The following is a 14,358-nucleotide window of genomic DNA, read 5'->3' on the forward strand; positions in this document are numbered from 1 at the left end:
TGGTATTTATGGGTTCATAAACACTCTGGGTTCAAGTGGTAGAGATGAGTGTGTTCCAGGCAGAAGGAACTGCAGGGGTAAAACTCTAAGAAAGCCAGGAGCTCTCCAACCCACTGGCTTATAGAGCAGCAAAAGGGTGATGGGAGGGAGGCTGAAGGTGGGCAGGTTGAAGTGGGGATCTTGCTGCCCCAGGTGTCCTGGACATTCCTGATAGGCTTCCTCGTCCCTCAGGACTTGCTTGGCACATAGTAGGTTTTCCATAAAGACCTCTCAGTCTCTTCTGTCTTGCTTAGCTGACTTCCCCTCAGCCAACATGCAGAACTGGCACCTGCCAGGCCCCCTGCCACTCTCTGCTTGCTGCACCTTTACTTGCCCCTGCTGCCCTACATCTTCTAGCACAGGCACATCTGGCCAGATGGGTAGCCCCAGGCTTTTGCTGCCAAACCTGTCAATATTCCTGCCCAGGAAGTCCCCCTATTCGCTAGGAAGTCTTGATTTTTCTTCCCATGATCTTAACCTGTGGCTGGAGCCAGGAGCCAGGAGACCGAGGATGTTGTGAGCCTCTGAAGTTGGAGTGTGTAGACTCTTACTACCCGTTTACTCTTAATTACCTCCCCTCCTTATTTGTCTTCCTTTAACAGCCTGTCAACCAAAATCTCCCGCCTTTCCCTCGGCACCAGCAGCCTCAATTAGGTGCACATCTGTGGAGGCTGGAACTGAAATGCCCAACTACCAATGCCCACTTGCTGCACCCAGCCTGGGTACAGGTACCTGATGGCCTGGGCACTCTTTGAGGATAGTGCTGCCATCCTGGTGTCAAAGGGCAGGGAGGCTGCCCCTGACATTTCTCACTCAGCCCCTGCAGAGCTGGCCTTGGGAAGGTGCCCACCTAACCCCAGAGGGCACCCAGGAGGGATGATGCCCTTTGTGCTGGTTCCCTGGGGCCATAAGCAAAGGCATTTATCCAGCAAAGAGATGGGTGAGGATACCATGGGCCAGCCCTTCCCTAGGCATGGGGGAGATAGAGGTGCTAGAGACAGCTATCAGTAGGAGGGGCTAGGAGGGGGCTGGTTAGGTTAGCTCAAGCTTGTTGACTCTTCTGTGAAGCACCCTGCCCCCATCATTCTGTCCAGGTGGAAGGACTGCCCTGCCCAGAAGTGGGGGTGGGGACATCTGCACAATCAGGGATCTGCCTTGTCCTCCATAGAACTGGCCTGGCTTGGCCTTCCAGAGTCCACTATGCCCCTCCTGTTTACCAGTCCCCAAGGCCTATCAGGGGCCCAGGGCACTGCCTTCATTTAATAATATGTTTGGGACCTATGGCAAGCCTCAGTCTGGCCTCTGAAGACTCACTCAGGTCAGGGAAGGAGGATACTCCAAAGCTGTCTCCCTGCCTTGTGAGGGTAGGCAGGGGTAGGACTGCCCAGGCAGGAATAAGGAGCAAGTAAAGGTTGTCCTGAGCCCTATTCCCTTGCCGCTGTCTGGGTGAGAGGGGTAGCTCTGCCCTCCTCAGTCCAGGGGTTACCACTCTTCCCCCTCCACTGCAAATCCTCTTTAGGCTGACCTGTAAGTAGGTGATGGGAGACTCACCCAGATATCATAATGTGGGGGGCTTTTGCTCAGGTGGTTACTGGCCCTCACTCATATTAGGCACCGAATCTGTGGGCAGTTACTGCTTAGGGGGTCTTGCTCTGTTCCAGGCTGGTAGGAAGCATTCTCGCATCTTATCTGTGCCAGGGGCAGAGCAGGGCCCCAGGGCAACTTCAGGGGAATCTCAGGGATACTCTCCCCCAACCATGAGTGTTTCAATTTACCAAGCAACTCACTTCCATTCTCACTTTATCCTGGAAATGGGAGTGGGCACCCACACAAGCATTCACAAGGGAGGAGATTGAGGCTCTGAGAGACCCACAAGCTGCAGAGTCAGAACTGACACCAGCCCAGCCTTCTCCCGGCAGCAAGGGAGAGCCAGGAGCCTCCAGGACAGAAGAGATTGGATTGTGCAGGGGTGAGCTTACTGGCACTGGAGGAGTTTAAATAGAGGCTGTGCAAGCCTTGGGGGCTGGGGCTGGTCTGCACACAGTGCCCGATTAGCCCAGGGAAGTGAAATGAGTGGTTGCAGAGCGCTGCATCCATTCCCAGACCCTCACAACTGTGCAACTGGACCTGTTCCCACCCAGGCTTTTTCTTTCTGTCAGAGCCTTGGGACCCAAGTTCTTCCAGAGAAGACTCGTGAAGGTAGCTGGAGCCCCTGGGGGTATGAGTTCAGCTCCGTTGCCCTCTACAGTGGTCTCTGCTGAAGCCTGCCATTCTGCCATTAAACCTGTGACTCCAGGCCTTAAGCCTCTTGAAGGTCGAGCCCCCAGCAGGGTCAATATGCGCCTGCCGGGGACTCTTCGCAGTCTGAGGCGTGGGGCAGGGCGCACATTGGAAATTCGGACCGCGGCTGGGGCTCAAGACGCGCGTGCCCCGTCTCGGTTCGGCCACGCGGGCCAACAGGGCCGGCTCAGGGCAGCGCGAGGGGCGCGCAGGCCGCGGCGGGCGCGTGGCCGCGGCGGGGGCGCGCGGGGGCGGACCGGCCGGGGAAAGGGGGAGGGAGGGAGGGAGGGAGGGGGGAGGGCGGCGCCGGCAGGTTGGCGGCGGCCGCTATTTGAGCGCTGGTCCAGGACCCGGCGCTCAGAGCGCTTCGAGCTAGCGCGGCGGAGAGATCGCGGCACGCAACCCGCAGAGGTGCTGCGGCTCGGGCAGCCCCGGAGGCCCCGCGTGAAGAAGGCGGAGGAGGAGGAGAGGCGATTGCCGCCTGCCGCTCGCGCCCCCTCAACCCGCCGCCGCCGCCCCCACCCCTCCCCGCGGCGCCGCATCTTGAATGGAAACATGGCGGTGCCGGCTCGGACCTGCGGCGCCTCTCGGCCCGGCCCGGCGCGGACCGCGCTCAGCTGGCCCGGCCGCGGCTCGCGGCCCGGCCTCAGCGCCCGGCGGCCGGCGGCCCGGCCCCCGCGCCCGCTATCGCTGCTACTGCCGCCGCTGCTGCTGCTCCCGCTGCTCGCCGCCCCCGGCGCCTCTGCCTACAGCTTTCCTCAGCAGCACACGTAAGTGGCCTCGGTCGGCCGCGGGACCCCGGCCGAGCCCGGAGCCCCCCTCCGTCCCCCAGCCCGCGCCCGGGCGGGGGCGCTGAGTCCCGCCGCCCGCTGCGACCGGGGGCGGCGGCCCCAAGCCCAGAGGGCGGGCAGTCGGGGTCCCGGCGCTTCTGGCTGCGTCGCGAAACTTCCCCGCGGTGCCCCTTCCCCCTCCCATCCCCCAAACCGCACAGAGCGAGATCTCTGGGGGGTCCGAGCTTGCCAGCTGATTTCCTTGCCGCTGTCAGGTTGAGAGGGGAAACCTGGGGTTGGGTGAGGGGGCGGCCAGCGACCCCTGCCCGGCGGAGTCAGAGCCCAGCGTCTGCCTCATGTTTCCTCCCGGGTAGGAACCTGGCGCTTTAGATCCAGAGGTGGGAGACACCTCCACACTTGTTTTCATTGGCCTTTCCCTTTGAGGGGGAGGGCTGGATGCAGAGGATGCGAGCACCTTACTGTTTGGCCAGTGCCACAGAAGGGGTCAGTGTCCCTTGTTCTTGCCCCCGCCACTAAACCTGGGGGAAGGGTCCCCTGGAGAGCCCAATTGGGAGGTGAAGGTGCCGGGGTGGAGGCAGAAGGTGAATGGCAGGGAGGACCCCTGCCTGCCCCTGCCAACAGGGTAATAGCATCTCCTGGCCCTGCCAGTTTTTGCTGGTTCTCCGTGGTCCTTCTGAGCCTTCTCTCCCTCCCCAGGAGCCTGGAAACTCAGGCATCCTCTGGGTGAGCTTGGCCAGATGCATCTGGGGCTGCAAATGGGTATTCAGTGCATGTGGCCTTTAGGACAGCAGCTGTTTCTATGGGCACCATGACCCAGCCTTATGTCAGTGCCCAGACACCCCTGTGGCTTTGGGGCACGGTGACCACCTTGCTGTCTGTTATTTGTCTCTCGCTCTGAGGAGCCACCTGTCCCTGGACTCCTGCACCAGTGACCACACAGGGGTTTTGGGAAATGAGTAGCCGGGCTGCTAGTGGCCAAGAGGAAGGGTCTGTCCTCAGGGAAAGAGAAAGGGAAAGGCTGGCTCTGCGTCATTAGACCAGTTCTGCCCAAGGGTAGGGGCCCCTGGTTCTGCCTACTCCAGCTTGTAGGTTCTCCCAGATGAGGAAAAAACAAACTCAGGAAAGGCACTGCCTGAGTCTCTCTCCGTCTTGTCATCTCTCTCCTCAAACAGCCTGGCTGTGCTCAGGCGGGTGATCAGTAGGCAAATTACAGGTGCTACACGGACGTGTCCTCTGTCAGCTGTCTGGATTTTTTGTGTGTGTATGTGGGGTGTGTGCAGGGGGAAGAGAATCCTATAGAAGTTCAAGGCTTGTGGGTGCATTATTGTCTTTCGTTTGCTGTGATGAAAATGGACTTAAGCCACAATGTTTAAAAAGAGCAAAAGCATTATTTTTTTGTTGTTCTTTTTTCCTCAAAGTCAAGACACAGTTATTTTTTTCCCTTGCCGTTTCGTAGCTCCTTGAGTGAAGGTTTAAGTAGATGTCTCTTTTCACCTTTTCCCACCTTGCTCCCTCTCCTTGCCACCTGCGGTGGGTCAGATGGCTGCCGGGCCTGCATGTTACATTTGTGATACCCTGACCAGAGAGGACACCTGTCCCTCTGTCCGCAGCCAGAAGATGGTGAGGCGGGTGTGATGGCAGTGGCACATTTTCAGCTGGACGCTCTTCTCTTGTCGATATAATTGGAACTAATTTCAGGGTTTGGGACACGTCTTGAAAACCATAATTAGAGAATGAGAGTGGGGGGGGGGTGGGGGCTGTACAGCTCCGAGGGTCCGGTGGGAGGTGACTAATGGTGCGACGACACGCAGGGCTGGCGGTGACAGCCAGCGCCCTTCAGCTGCCCTGGTCCCGCGGATGCAAACGCCCATTGATCCTTGGAGGCAGGAAGGGGGAGGAATTGAGTGGGGGTCCCTCCCCCACGTTCCCCTGCATAACCATGCTTAGTTGGAGTTGGGACTTTTGTTGAGCTGACATGAAAGGCTGAGGCTGCTGCCCTGGGGCTGCTCGGGGCCAGTGGCCTCCCTGAACTCTCCTAGGTTAGCATGGCCAGGCTAGGAAGGGACTTTGATACAGGAACAGGTGGCTTTCTGAGGTGGGCAATGGGACCCTCAGCTTCACGGCACTAGGGTGACGACCCCTCAGTAGAGAGGGCCCTTGATGGGAAAGTCATTTCCTCGTTAGTGTCTGGCAGTGCGACAGGGCCCAGCTTTGCAAGCTGCTGGGTTTTAAACAAGTGTGGGTTTAGGGTCCGGTGGCCGTTATTTCTGTAATCGCTTTGGCAACATGGCTGTCTGCCTACCAGGCAAAGCAGACCCTTTGCCACCTCCTCCAGGTGGATGGAGGAGGGCAGAGGAGTTACTGCTGGAGGGAGGACAGACCTTTGGCTTGTGGGGGGTGCCCTCTCACCCCACCTGGACCTGGATCAGGTTTTCAAACAAGGGAAGGCCACGTGTGCACAGGCGCATGTGTGTGCATATGTGCACTCATGTGTCTGGGGTGAGGTAGGGGGAGATGGAGTCAGAGCACACACTCTGCGTTTTACCTGCTTCCTCCTGTTTCCTGTTTGCTGCTGGCTGAGGGGCAGCCCTCACTGCTTTGCCTCTCCTTGTGCCTTTTCCTTTTCTGTCAGTCGCCTTTTCCAATTCTGTCAGTCGCCTTCCCCCTCCCCTGCCCACTTCTTTGGTTTCTCATCTCTTCTCCCATCCCCCTCCCCCCACTTCCTTGCCCATCCCTCTCATCTCTCTGTGTACACCCTGCCCTGCCCACCTCTTCTGTCATCTCTATTGGACTTCTGTCCCCTGTTCTCCAGCATTCCTGGGTTTCTCTGTCCCCTGTTCTGTGGGGTCCTGCTGAGCTTCCTGGGTGGCTGCACCCTCTTAGCCCCACTCTTCCCCAGTGATGGTGCTGGCCAGTACCTCCCTTCCTCTGGGAGTGGGTAGGTGGGTGGGTGTGGAGCAGAAAGGAGCCCGAGGGGTCTGGGCCCCCCAGCAGATTAATGACAGCCAGAGTACGTGCGCCTTTTCCTGAGTGTCCACGACAGGGCATGCGTCACTATAGCTATGGTTAATGGTGGGTGACGTGTGTCTTTCTGGGCCTCCAGGCCCACGTCTTCACCTCCCTGTAGCTCTCCGTATTAGAGGGAGGCAACATCACGCATCTGGGTCCCCCATTTCCCCAACAACCTGCCAACAGCTTTTGCAGGAAGGAGGAGGGGGCTGGGGCTTTACGGCCGGCTGCTGCTACCACTGGCTCACATCCCTCCTAGTGTTGAGGATGGGGGCTGGGGGACCCTTGGCTGCTTTCCCCCTGCAGGACCCACCTTTACTGGGCCAACTATGTCCAGCTAGCCCCTGAGAAGGGAGTAGCCTGTTTTAAGACGAGCCCCCTCATAGTGTGCGGGTGAGTCTCCCTCCAGATTCTTTGTCACACTGGTGTCTCCAAGGAGAGACTGACTCCCAAGTGGAGTGAGCACTTCTGCCCTCAGTGCCTCCTTCTCCCCTCTGCCTGTGTGCAGGTTGTCCCTGCCAGCTCCTGGGAGGAGGCAGTTTGGGGACATGGTGGGTGTCAGGTGGGGGCCCTGCAGGCTCAAGCTTTGGTCTCCAGAGCTGACCCTCCCCATTGGGATGACCTTGCCTCTGTTTCCCCAAATAAGATAATAGAATCTGCTTAAGAGGCTGGTGGTGAGAATTAGTGGGAGAGGGTGTCACCTCAGGTGAGCAGGGAGGGTTCCATGGGTGGGAGTCATGGCAGCTGTTGATAACACTAACAACCCCTGATGCTACAGCCTGATGGGCCCCCATCCACCAATCTTTTCACATTCCTCCCATGGACTGAGCGCCTTCCTATCCCTCTGCTTTGCTTATGCTGTCCCCTGATCACTGCGTGCTTTTCTCAGGGGTTTAGATCCTTCCTTCAGGGTCTCACACCCACACCTTCCAGAGGCCTCTGGGTTGTGCCACTAGCTCAGGCTGTACCCACCCGCAGGGATATCGGCTCCGTGAGGACGAGCACTGGGCCACCTCCCTCTCTCATTCCCTGAAGCCCAGCTTGACTGTGGTGGGGGATGTCACCAGGCTAATGGTGGCCTCCCCTCACTGAGCTCAGGCCAGGCCCCTTGTCCACATTACGTCCTCAGACCCCATGGTCATGCCCATCCCACAGATGGGGAGACTGAGACTCAGAAAGATGAAGGGACCTGCCCAAAGCCCCACAGCTACCAGGGGCAGGGCAGGGAGAGGACTAATCTGTCAGACACTTAGCTGTCCTGCCAGGTTGCTGGGCACATCTGGGCAGGGGGCCAAGAAGTTGGGGTGGGGACTCAAAGCCTGGGTGTTTGGAAGAAAATGAAGAGGCTTAAGACATGTGAGGGACGCCTAGGCTCCCAACTGTAACCTTTCCTGCTCTGTCCCTTTGTCTTCTTCTGGGTCTCAGGCAACCTTGAGGAGGCCTTTCTTGGCCCATGGCCACCCTGCCAGCCCGGTGCTCATAGGCCCTGTGCCTACCTCCACCCCCTCCCACGTGTACACAGGCGATCATGGAGCCCCCCAGTCCAGGTTTTCCACCTTTCTGAGGCTTTGAGTCCTGTGCCGGGCATGCCTGCCATGCAGGGGTGGGCAAGAGGGACTTCATCTTGAGACTCTGAGATGCCATCTCCCCCTCCAGATTCCAGTAGGATTCCAGAGAGAGAGGCCAGGGGCGTGGGGGTGGAGGCTGTTCATGGAAACCTGAGGCCGCGTGCTCTAGTCTCGTGGCAGGTTTTTCAAGCCTGAGGGGATTTCAGAGGGCTTGGACATTAGAGGTGCTGGGGTTTTCACGTTGTGTGGACAAGAGGGGTCTGGGGGGCTGGGGAACCAGGGTTCTATTTGCTAAGAAACTATTCGGGGCAGCTGGGGGTTTGGGAGTCAAAGCAGGCGGGCATGTGGCGTGTGCCCTGCCTTGGAGGGTGGTGCTGTCTCTGGGTGGGGGGTGGTCTCTTTCTCCTCCCCCCACCCAGTTCCAACCTCACTGGCTTCCAGATTCAATATCTGCCTCGGGAACAGGTGACCTCTGTCCTTACATGAGGGCTCAGGGCCTCAGGCCTGGGAAGGGAGACCAAGGCCTAGGGTGCTCTAAAGGCAAGGGTGGGGGCCCCTGGCTGCACCCCTTCAGCCAACTGGGGAGCTTCTCTTAGTGTCAGGTTGTTTTTTTTTTCCTGGTGCCTACTGTCTAAACAAGAAGCTACAGAATCAATATTCGTATTCCCAGAGAGAGGTGTATGTGTGGTTTTTGCTTTTTTTCCTTTCACTTCCTCTCTTGTCCTGTATAACCTGAAGAGCCTCCTGAGCTGCCTGTGGCTAAGAGTTGCGGGGGAGTTGGTGATGCAGGTGACCATGCGGATTGATATGCCCATGGGGGGCTTGCAAGGGACTCAGGGATGCTGTCACTTAGGTCCACATAGGCAGGACCTGGGGCAGCACTCAGCCAAGCCCTGCCCTGCCACTGTTGGGACTCAGGACATTGGTTTGGTGTCCCTGGCCCTGGTCCTGCTCACGGACCACCTAGTTCCCCTCCCACCTCACCTGGGCCCCCTCCTTCTGGGGCTAGTCTAGCCTGCTGGACCCCTAGCCACTGCTGGTTCTGATGACTGAGCCTGTGAGGGATCTGGGCTTACAGAGCAGAAAACCCTGTCTAGCTGGGATTACATGGTGGGAAATCTTCACATGGGGGACCTGGGGGTCCCCACCTTGGGTTGGCCTGGTCCTGGAGGGCCTCTGTCAAAGGCAGTCCCAACCCAATCCTTTCAGCTGGTAGCTTGCATGGTGGTGACCTTGGACAGTCTCCTCTACTCTCTGGGCCTCAGTTTCCTCTCTTCCATTCCCTTCTGACTCTGACATTGCAGTCCCCTAAGAAGACAGGTCCAAGGTCTTCCTGCTCCTCTCCACACTTTGCTCTAGCTGTGGGGTGATACCTGACCCTAGCCCAGCTGAGCCCCATCTCCCCCAGTGTGAGGAGCCTGCATCTCCCATACTGGCCTCTGGCCACACCTTGGGTGTCTCAAAGCTGCTTCTCAGAGTGACCCACTTTGAGCTCTGATCAGCCTAATTGTTTAGCAGAGAGGGAGGGGCACGGGAAGTCTTTCCTGCTGATTATTAACCATCTCTCCCAACCTTGGAAGTGACTCATTAAACAAAGGGGAAAGGAGTGTGTAAAAAGGGGGAAAAGTCACCCCCTCTGCCCCTCTTTCCCGCTCCCCTTAGACCCTGGGCCCCTTGTTCCCGCCTTGGTGCCTTCCTTCCCTGCTGGACAAATCTTTCTGAATGAGTCCCCTGTTGACACACACTGAGACTCTGCCACACCTCTCACCAGCTGTGTGACCTTGGGAACTTCCTCAGCCTCTCTGGGTCTTGGGGCCTCATCTGTAAAGCAGGGTTCCCTTGATCACACTGCCTCATTGGGTTGGGGTGTGAAAGGTCATGAGGGATGCATGACAAGGACGTGTGGATTCTGACTGGATCTATGAGGTTTCTCAGTCCAGCTGGGCCCGTACTCCGAGTGCCAGGCACCTGTCCCATTGCCCATAGCGCCTACCACCCAGCCAGGCCCTACAGGAACCTGAGACTCCATTGTGGTTTCTGGATCCTCCCTCCTGTGCTTGGTCCTTGCCTTGGCCTGTGTGCACATGTAAGCTTGCTTGTGTGTGGAAGTGTCTATATGTCTGTGCTCTTATATGTGTTTGTGCACATGTGTTGGATATGTTCACGTTGTGTGCACACTTGTGAGTGTCCATTTGTATATGAAGATGTGCTTATGTGAGTGCATGTGAATGTGTGTGCCCGTGTGTGTGGGTATGCTTCATGTATATGTGCAGATTGTGTGTACATGCATGCGCATGTGTATACACAGGTGTTGGTATGTGCATGTGTGTGCCTATGAATGCGAATGTGGGTGTGTGCTTGTGCGTGGGTGTGCATATGTATGTGTGGGCATATGTACGGTTTATCTCTGCACCCAGAATGCACTCCCAGTGCCCACCTTCTGAGCCCCCCTTTGAGGTTAATGCCAGGGCTCAGCTGGGCAAATGTTGGCAGTGGGAAATAAAGCCACCTGTTTGTTAGGACCAGTGTTTCACAAACTTTTATGTCAAGAACAGCCTGAGTTAAGGCTGAGCTGGGAAGTTTGATCATCTACCTACCGGCTCAATGATGTCTACAAAGGAAACACACACACAGGCTGCATCCTTGTAATTCAAATTTTTGCAGATAGAATGGTATTTAGATATGCCAGAGGACTTGTGACTCTGCGAAGCGTGGTGAATCCTTTGTGAAACAAAGCATCTTTGCTAACAGCCCTTCCCATGTGGAATCTGGAAACCCTTGCTGTGTGACCTTGGCCTGGCATTTTTCTCTCTTGGAGTGGGTGCTTCTCACTTGCACACTCAAGGGTGGGAGACTGGCATCCATTGAAGCATCTGCTGTAGGTTTGGGGTTCTTGCTCCTAGCAAGACATTTGTACAGTCAGCTGCAGGCATAATTTGGGTATAAAAGCTTCAGCTTGATGATGCCCTCATGTTCCTCTATTTGGGATGCCTCCAGCAAAGCTCTTCCTTTCAAGGATGAATTTTTGCCTACTGGGTCTTCATAAACAAGGCTGTCTAAGTGCCCTGTGCTGGGTGCTGGCCCTTGGCTCTGTGGGCCCTGAGCTGATGGGTTCTGATGTCTGAGAGAACTGCAAGTTTTGCTTTCCTGGCATTCTCAGGGCCTGTGTGTTGTCAGTGTTAGGATGGCCCAGCATCCTAGGTATCTCAGGAGGGGACTTCTGCAAAGGGCTTGGGCACCTACAGGGCTTGTGAGGGTCCCTATGGGGGCAGGGAGCCTGAGTGTGACCATCTCCTTGGGCAATAATGGGCCTTGCCTGGGTCCCTGATTTGGGAAGGAATATCCCAGCCACAGAAGCCCCTGGGGACCTAGATACCTCCGTTGTACAGACAGGGAAATTGATGTCTGAGTGGCGAGAAGGAGCCTTCAGGCCCCACATTTCTGCTGGCTACATACATTCTGCGGGCAGGGCCCAGTTCCCCACCCAGGGCTCAGTACAGGCTGCTCAAAGGATGCTCCCCATTCAGCCATCCTTGCACTATGATGTACAACTGATTATCTTAAATAAAAACATTCTTGCCATGAGATGCGGGAGTGCTTTGAGGCCTCCTTTGGCAAACCCTGCAGAGCAAGGTGCCTGTGGTGTGGGCCCCCAGCTTCTGGTGTTTCTTTGGGGCAGACCTTGGTGCACTTTGCCGTTTTAGAGTCAGTGAGGCTTTCAGGGTACCCATGGAAAGGACAGCTTTGTCGCCGGGTGGGCACGAATGGGTTGGAATTTTCCTCAGATGGGTAGAGGCCCCTGCTCTGCTGTGAGTTTCCAGCCTGACATGGCTGACGTGGCATTTTAGCCTTGATAACTTCTCTGCTCAGCCTATGTTCTCCTCCCTCTGGCGCTGCCTGAAATGCTACATTTGAAGCCTTAAAGGTCAGGCCTGGTGCTGCCACTGGTTCCAACAAACAAACAACAAAACAACCCACCTCAGCCCTGCCCCCACAACTTCATTTATTAGAAAAGAGAAATGAGCTGGCAGAACAGGCCTCTGCACTGAGGGCTCTCACAGATGGACGTTTCTCCTTTCTCCCTGTGAGCTGAGGCTAGGGTGGGCATGGTGAGAACCTAGGAGTCTTCCCTTCCTTTCCTGGACCTGCCAGGCATGCTGCAGTATCTCTCACTGAGGGTAAGCTATGACCTTGCACCCCAGAAGCCTGCCATGGGCAGAGCCCCACTTCTCACCTAGCATTTGAGGGCCCTCCTGGGCTGGCTTTGGTCTCTGGTCACTAGCTCTGTGACTAGACTCCAGCCAGGCCAAGCCACTTGCAAGTCCTGGTAGGAGCTCTGGCCTCGCCACCTTCTGGCTGTGTCCCTATACCAGGCTGGCCTGCTCAGCCTGAGTACTGGGCCAAGAAGCCCTCTAGATCATTGCCCTCCTCTGGCTCCCTACCCCTTGTGGGCCTCTCCTATCACCCTGTGCCTCTCCCCCAGCTCTGTGCCCAGTTTGTAGAGGCCTTTCCAGGAGTAGGCATTGAGCTGACTACTAATCCTTCAAAAACTGAGTCCAAGGAATGGCTGCAAGGAAAAGAGGCTGCTTCTGTGCACTCCTTGGAAATCCCAGCACATTAATTTTTTTCATCATGGTTAGGTCCTCTGGCAGGGAGCTCAGAGGTGGGTATATATAGGCTGTCATTGAGGACCAAGCCTTCACCTGCACTCTGCCTGGCTGGCCTTACTTTTGGTGTGGCTGTCTGTCCTTGACTGACTTCCTTCATGGCAACAAGATGGCTGCCACAGCTCCAGGAATCACATGTACCAGACATTAGGAGTAAAAGAGGAGATGTTTCCTCTGGGTTCCTCTTAAAAAGAGGCTAGGAAACCTCCCCCAGAAGCCCCCAGCCAATTTCCCCTCACACCTCATTGGCTAGCACTGGGTCACATGTCTACTCTAAACCAATCACTGGCAATCAGGAAGGTGCATTGTGATTGGCTCAGGCTAATGAGGATTTACCCTTGAGCTAAGGATGGGGTCACCTTGGGACTGGAGGCGGGAGAGATTCTTGCAGACTTGGGTTTTGTTAGCGAGAAGAGGGGGAGTGATGGAGAATGGGGAGGCAAGATGTGCTTCAGGGTCAGACAAGAGGCCTGACAAGAGGAGGAAGGTGGGAGGGGAAGGAAAGGGAGAGTGTCCATGTTCAAGGAAACATTTGTAAAGGAAGTAATTTTAACTACATCATCAAACACTGTGATCTGAGCCTCGTGTGCTATATTTCACATATGCTATCCAATGAGATCAGTCCATTTTTATTCCCATTTCACAGATAAGAAAAATTGAGGTTCAGCAGGGCTAAGTGATGCTGAAATCACACAGATGGTGAGTGGTGAAGGCAGGATTCACACCCCAGTGCTTGGGTCTGAGAATTCAGCCACTGCTGTACATAGCCCTTCTGCAGCTCACCTCCTCCAGAGAGGCCCCTGACCACAGGACCCTCAGGGTACCCCACCCTCCTATATTCTTCCATCACATCTGTCCCTCTACCCTTCTTGTCTCAATTTCTTACTACTCCACCCTAGCCCTGGCCCATCTCCAGCTTACTGTGGGAGTCTGGGCAAGCCACCTGCTCTCTTCCTCCAACCTCAGTGTCTTCATCATACCCAGGACCCTCTAGAGTGATGGATTCTTCTGCAGCTGATGACGATGCTCCCCTGCCACCCCATCTGCATAGCTGCCATCTTTGTCCTGCCCTGTAAGCTGGTGCTATGGAAACCATGACCAAGGGGGCTGCTTCTGATTGGCATGGTGGTGGGCACAGGAGGGGAACTCTGCCCTCAGGACCGGCAGCACCGGGGCAGCAGCCATCTCCTTCCATGGGGGCTTAACAAGCACCTATTATGAACTTAGAGTTGAGTAAGCAGGGGAGAGGTTGGGTGGGCTGCAAAGGGCCCTGCCAGTCCCAAGCAGGACCCTGCCTATGGTCTGGCTGACCTCTGCCTGTCCCTTAGTGCTTGGCTAGGAGTCACTGTTCCCTGAAGCCTCCCCTGACTTCCCTGTTTGGGACAGGGGCTTCCTAGGCCCCCTGAAGTCACTCCTATTCTTGTCTTGCAGTAGACCTGCTGCCTCCCCTTCCAGATTGTGTGCCCGGAGGGTGGGCAGGGGTCACGAGCACCTGTCCTTGGCTTGAGCTCTAGGCTAGCGCACACCAAGTGCTCAAAAAATGTTTGCTGAACAGAGAGTCAGCACAGGTGTCTACAGGCCAAGCTGGTTACGTCTCTGAAAGCTGGAACAGCTTTTACATGTTCTGGGACAGGGTCCCACATGGCCCTGGCTTTGCTGGTGCGACAGAACAAAGGCCACCCCACACACCTTCCTGCGGCTCTCTTACAAGGGATGCCCCAGCCAAGAGGCTGCCTCCAAGGGCTGCTCGGGGGAGAGAGATGAAGGTGGGGTCCAGGGCCCCATGGGTTATGTTATTTAATTTGGTGGGGCAGGGCCTGGGCATCAGGATATTTCCAGAGCCACTCAGGTGAGCCAAGGTGGAAAGCCAAGGCCATAGCGGATAGGAAGGTAAACATAGGACCCCTCCCCCTGCCCTGCTCTGACAGCAAGGAGAACTGAGGCTTCCAGGGAAAGGGGGTGGGGACCAGTGTACTGGTTCTGGGGAGTATTCTGGCCATTGTA

At 56.4% G+C, this 14,358-nt stretch overlaps 1 protein-coding gene across 3 annotated transcripts in view; it reads left to right on the forward strand.

Moving 5' to 3' along the window:
• Positions 1-2,874: 2,874 nt before the first annotated feature.
• Positions 2,875-14,358, forward strand: part of CACNA2D2 (calcium voltage-gated channel auxiliary subunit alpha2delta 2) — a gene marked incomplete at its 5' end in the record, with an annotated part of 137,123 nt that continues 125,639 nt past the window's right edge. For all 3 annotated transcript variants that reach the window (XM_081246183.1, XM_081246184.1, XM_081246185.1), the window contains one exon: positions 2,875-3,089. In XM_081246183.1, the coding sequence (XP_081102309.1) occupies positions 2,875-3,089 (215 nt within the window). The remainder of the gene's footprint in view (positions 3,090-14,358) is intronic.

The sequence above is a fragment of the Mesoplodon bidens genome (genome assembly GCF_964165515.1).
Source record: "Mesoplodon bidens genome assembly, chromosome: 10".
In the NCBI taxonomy this organism is placed as follows: Eukaryota; Metazoa; Chordata; class Mammalia; order Artiodactyla; family Ziphiidae; genus Mesoplodon; species Mesoplodon bidens.